Below are 6000 nucleotides of genomic sequence, written 5' to 3'. Positions count from 1 at the left end.
TAATTAGGTTCACACCATATTGGATACTGGGGTACACTTGTCAGTCCCTAGTCTATGGTACCCATGTACCCAGGGCATAGGTACCCCAGAGGCCTCCCATGGGCAGAAGCATGTATATTACCACCCATGAGAGGCCATGCAAAATGGAAACTACAGTCCTGCCATTGCAGCCTGTGTAAGTTGGTGCATGCACCACTTACTTGAGATATAGGTTTACTATATCTAAGGGTCCCTACACTTAACACCTATAAGTCACCCCTATAGCAGGCCTTGACAATCCTGAAGGCAGGGTGCTTGGTTCTAAGTGAGAGGGTGCCACTGTATGAGCATGGCACCCCTGCAGCCTACAGAGCCTATTCTCCCGGGTTGTTAGTGCTGCAGACATTTACGACATATAGAGTGGCATTATGCGACCATGTAATGACCGGTAGCTGGTGTGGGAGGTATGATTGCACCCCTCAGAAATTAGCTTTGTGAGTTTCCTGGGGGTCCCGGTGTCAGCCTTCTAGTCCTATGAGGCCCAAAATTGTTGCTGTCAACCAGAGACACATTTCTGCCCTCCTGCTGCTGAGCCAAGCTTGAGCAGGGGAAGGCAGAACAATAGGCATCCTGTCATAGGGTGGTGTGACCTCCTTTCAGACAGGATTTAGTGTATTAGGCCTGGGTGGGTACGCTTGCCAGCAACCGAAAGTTTGCATGAGGGGCACATTTTGTGTCCCTGTGCATAGTCCAGTTCAAGCCAGTCCTGGGAACCGCTGGCTCCTGCTCTGGCACGAAACTGGTCAAAGGACACAGGAGTAACCTCCCCACTGTCCTGACCCTCCCCTGGCAGGGTCCCCTGAATCTCTCCAATCCTCTCCCGTAGGTACAAAAGGGCTTACCTGGCTGAAGGACCCTAGATTTGACGTGGACAAGATTCTGAACAAGAAACCACTGAACTTTGACCGTTTGGACACTCTGGACTTCGCTGGACTTCGTTTGGGCCCAACTTCATCTCACAGTGCTTTCAAAGTGTCGTCTGTGCCCGTGCACCATAAAGGCTCCGTGCAGGACCTATGGAGGATCAAGAACAACCAAAGACATCTCCCTTGGAGTGAAGGAGTCACTCCCTGCAAACACAGGTACCACACCTCGATTGACCGGTCTGCTGCTCCTGAGCTCCTATGGACTCCAAAGGCTTCAGCAACACAGGAGGTGGGTTTCTACATCCCTAGAGGGCCGAACTGCTTTCTCACTAAGATTGAGGCTGCAATACTCATACAACTGTGCACAGTGTTAAATTGCAAGTGCATATGCTTGTTGGCGTTTCCCAAACAAGTACACTGGGCTGCATGTAGCCCCAACCTCTGGTAACATTTCCGACAAAGAACTCCGGCCACCTCACACTGAGTGCTCCGTGGGCTGCTGCTTTGTGAAACTGCTTGAGGTTCCCTCGCGACTCCTGTGCCTCCAGCTTGTGGGTCCTCTTGAGGGTCTGCACTGCTTTTCTTGGGTTCCTCTGGATGCTCCAGGCATACTCCCATTTGTTTGGTGAGTATCCAGGATCTTGCTGATCTGAACCGTAACCTTTCTTGTCTTTCTTTGTAGGTTGCCGTTGTCAAGGCTTGTTGGTGCTCCAGCCAGACTCCGACCCCTCAGCACTCGACATCCTTTGTGGAACAGCTCACATCCGGCTCTTGGTTGCCCTCAACATCTCCTGGTCCCTGTGGCTGCAGAGTCAATAACCCCCTCAAAGCACTTGAAGCACTCGACATCGGTGGGTATTCGTCTACCGAGCCCCTGGTCACTCCTGAGTGACTCAGACTCTGTCCCCTCTGCTTTCAGGTACTCTTCACCAAGAATCCACCTTTGGATTCCATTGGACACTTTCCCAGCAGTGGCTCTACTTAGATGTTTCTTTATAGAGATCGACAATGGTTCCCGACGTCATTTCAGACCTATGCACCCGGCTTCCCTGGGATAGGTAACACTGATACTACGGTATCCACGGGTGGGGTGGCTCTCCAACCTCCTAACTTCCACAGGGTTTCTTTGAAGTTAATTGGGAAGGGTCCTTAAACTTTAAAACTGCAACTGCGAGTCTCCCATAGAATTGTACGGCGCATGCAGTCGTGTTCCCACACTGCACCCGTCCTCCACGGGGTCCCTAATTACTCACCGTGGGTGGTTCCTTGGGGTACCAGTGATTCTACATCCTCTAGACACTGTCTTGACTCAAGTCATAGTTCTTATTCCACTATTCTAGTATATGGTTTGGTCTCCCCCTGGGGCCCACTGTGTATTAGTGCTACTTGCTATTGTTTCTGTGCTACAGGAATGTGTGCTTTGTGATTATCTGCATGTAGCAGATACTGTGTCATACTCGAGAGTGTTATATTAATAAATACGTCTTTTTATAACTACTGTGTGGTTCTCCTTTCATTTAACCAATACTATAAGGTTGCATTCCTGTAAAACAAACTACTTAACATTCCTTCAAGATTAAGCCTGAAGGCTGCTCTCCACAGCTACCTCTTGGATAGCTTTCTAAGGTTATCTTTGACCTCTTACATCACCATAAGGGTTCCTTGGACTGGTGCAAGGTGCCCACTTTAATTAGAGGAAAGCATACACCAGGTCAACTTCTCACAGTCATTCTCTTTGCTGCTGTCAGCTCAATGCTGTGTAAATTTGTTTTTCATTAACATTGCAATAGAGATGCATATCTAAAAAAAAGGTTTAAACAATAGATAACATGAAAGAGAGAAAAGAGGGGAGAAAAAGAACGAGAGACGAGTTAGAGAGAAGAAAGATTGAACCCCCCTTACGAGGATACAAAGGATGTGTAACCTTTGCCTTTTCAACATGATGGACATTTATTAGAAGGGATATGCAATCCTAGAAATCAAACTCATCTGAAGACTCAGGAAAACAGTTTTCAGAAGAAAGTTTCTCCCAGCAGGTGTCCTTAACTGTGTTTTTCTCAAGAATCATATACATGTTTTTCACAAAGATTAAATGAGACCTTCAATTTTGGAAAAATAACTTGCACTTTGGAATAATTTGTTTGCAATATTCTCCATTGTTATCTTCAAATGCAATAGTATCTTAGCAGTTGATGTTGCTCTTGCTTCTGTTGTCTTTGGATAAGGTTTATTTTGGTTCAGAAAAGATTGAAATATAATGTAGAACCACAGAATTGCAATCAGTCGCATAGCCAAGCAACAACTGCTATGACTACAAAGGGATGATTTATTTTTCATGCACTTCAAAAAGTTTAGAGAAATGGAGATAGCAAAACCTATTAATTGCTTAATAATAAGTCAAAACTACAGTAACTAGATATACTATTGTCCTTATAAACTATTGTGTAGATTTAAGTTGTCTTTATGGAAAACATTAGCAAATGGTATTTTTCATATTTGAGAGATAACTCTTGAGATTTCTGTTTTACATTCAGAAGGCCCAACAGAATCATAAAGATGGCATATTGTGTATCAGTAACAGAAAGCATTCATGTGAACAGGCTAAGAGAGCCCAACCAAGAACAAAAATGTTGAGAAAGTGTGTGATGAAAAATAATATTTAAATTCCATTTGTTTATGAAAATATTTATGAAAAAAATATCTTCATGAGAGTAGAGACATTACTTTTAAAACAGGTATCTTGAAGCGTGAATGTGCCCCTTAACCATCTCATAGTTGTTCAATTCCTCTCCTCGTTCCCTTTTCCTAATCGAGTCTGTATTTGTTCACATAGGGTAGAAAACAAATGGAAGTGGGAAATCACACCACACGCACCGAGTTTATCATCCTTGGATTTTCTGAAGATCCAGAACTCCAGGAACCCATGGCTGCTCTGCTTCTTCTCATTTATCTTATCTCTGTGTTGGCGAATTCCATGGTTTTCTGTGCAATTTGTTTTGATCCTCGTCTACACAAACCAATGTACTTCTTCCTGCTCCACATGTCCTTAATAGATATCTCGTTAACCTCTGTCACCCTTCCTAAAGCCATAGCCATCCACTTGAGTGACAAGAAGATAATTTCTTTAGTAGCTTGCATTACCCAGCTTTATTTTTTTCAGCTATTTGTGAGCACTGAGTTCTTCTTACTCACCGCCATGGCATATGACCGATACGCAGCCATTTGCAATCCTCTTCGGTATGCCACCATCATGAGTAAAAGGACTTGCACTCTGCTGGCCACGGCCTCCTGGATCATGGGAATGCTGAATGCCATACCTCATCCACTACTGATATCTACGATATCCTTCTGTGGGCACCAGAATCTTAACCACTTCTGCTGTGATGTCACAGCTCTTACCCAGATCACCTGCAGTGATGCCAGTGGAATCACCATCTTCAGCCTTGCAATTGGGGCATTTGTAGGGATTCCTGCCTCTCTGATGACTCTCACCTCTTATGTTTTTATCATCGTCACTATACTGCAAATCCGCTCAAGTACAGGGAAGCGTCAAGCCTTCTCAACCTGCTCAGCTCACATCACTGCTGTGCTCCTCTACTATGCAACTGCTTTCTGTAACTATCTGACACCAAAGTCATTTTATAAAAATGGAGAAGAGAAGATCTTCTCCTTGTTTTTTGCAGCTGTGATTCCAATGCTGAACCCTCTCATCTACACACTAAGAAACAAGGACGTGAGAATGATAAACAAACAATGCAGGTAAAAAACTGGTGCCCACGCCCTCTTGGTCCTCTTATGTCCTGCCTATTGAGGAGGGCTGAAGGAGTTTTATAGCGAAGTAGCTTATGCAGATACATAGAAAATATTGTTTATTAAAGTTATAGTTTCAAAGATATGCAAAGATCTTCAACCCACCAGAAGCAGCAAGCTAATCATACACCTCTGTGGGCAGCTGACAACAACCTACAGTCCAAACAAAACCTTCACAGACACAAATTTTGCAGCATCGCACAGTTTATCAGCATTCTTATATCTTATTCGGAAGGATGTTTTAAGGTCTGTTGGAAATTAATCCGTGCATTACACAAGTAAATACTACAATATTTGCTGCACAGGACAATTCTTTCAGTAAAGTATCCAACTGAATGCAAAAAGCAACAGCAAGCTTTGATCTGCCACACCACACCATTCCCTTATCATAGCCATACACACATCCCTGAGAACAAAAAGCATTCAACATGTTTTAATCACTGGCGGCTGGTAATTTTAGCAGAGAGGTGGTCGGGGGCCACAAATGCACATATGCACACTCACTCTCAATCAAAGCGTTCACACAAGCGCACACACACCTATTAACAACACTCAATCATCAAAGAACATAAAACTTACCCACACTACAGCTCTATTGTAGGGAAGCTTCAGAGGTGCCAGGAGGGTTGAGATGTCTGCCTTCTCTCTCTGACCTTAGGCCAGCCAATGAGAGAAGGCAGCAATCCCTCACTCAGGTGTCACTGGTTGACACTTGACTCTGGGTACTTCAGGGCTTAAAATTGAAGTGCCCAGGTCAAAGACTATCAGTGACACTCCGCCTCATCAACAGGGGGAGGGCTTTGAAGCACTTTTGACAGGATGAGGAGGTCATGCCCACAGGGCTGTGAAATTCGTAACCTGGCAAAGTTCAGCTCAGGCAATCGGGCCCCATAACATTTAGCAAACAACTTGCTCCTGGCTTTTTGACCTGAACAAGAAGAATGTCCATCAGGCTGACCTATGTTCAGCCTGGCAGACACTTTTCTTGTTTATGAAAAAGGGGGAGGATTGACCACACCGCCAGTACCAACAGGCTGCAGCTGGTTTTAATCGATTCTTGTTAAATAATGACAAAAGACAGTACCAGCATCTGGGTACGAGTCACTCAGGTGTACAAGGGTCTGTCTAAGCCTTAATTATCCTTTTTCTACAAGAATGCTAGAGTAAGACTGATAAAATGTGCACCTGAAAAGTAAAGAGTTCTTGGTTTTGTTCCAGTTCCAGATTAAAATTGTTGAGTGCAAACTTCACTGTTGCAGGAAAAAGAGAAAATACAGAAAACTGA

At 44.3% G+C, this 6000-nt stretch overlaps 1 protein-coding gene across 1 annotated transcript; it reads left to right on the top strand.

Annotated features, from left to right (window-relative positions):
- The first annotated feature begins 3750 nt into the window (after positions 1-3750).
- LOC146813302 (olfactory receptor 5AR1-like) lies at positions 3751-4668 on the top strand. Its single transcript, XM_085615367.1, has one exon. The coding sequence runs from the start codon at positions 3751-3753 to the stop codon at positions 4666-4668; it is 918 nt and encodes a 305-aa protein (XP_085471493.1).
- The last annotated feature ends 1332 nt before the right edge of the window (positions 4669-6000 follow it).

This window comes from Triturus cristatus, chromosome 7 (genome assembly GCF_964204655.1).
Source record: "Triturus cristatus chromosome 7, aTriCri1.1, whole genome shotgun sequence".
NCBI lineage: Eukaryota > Metazoa > Chordata > Amphibia > Caudata > Salamandridae > Triturus > Triturus cristatus.
The sequence above is the reverse complement of the archived record's forward strand: the minus strand, read 5'-3'. Positions and strand labels throughout refer to the sequence as shown.

Excerpts from the sequence above, each read along its gene's own strand:
- LOC146813302 (XM_085615367.1), top strand. The coding sequence starts at position 3,751 with ATGGAAGTGGGAAATCACACCACACGCACCGAGTTTATCATCCTTGGA.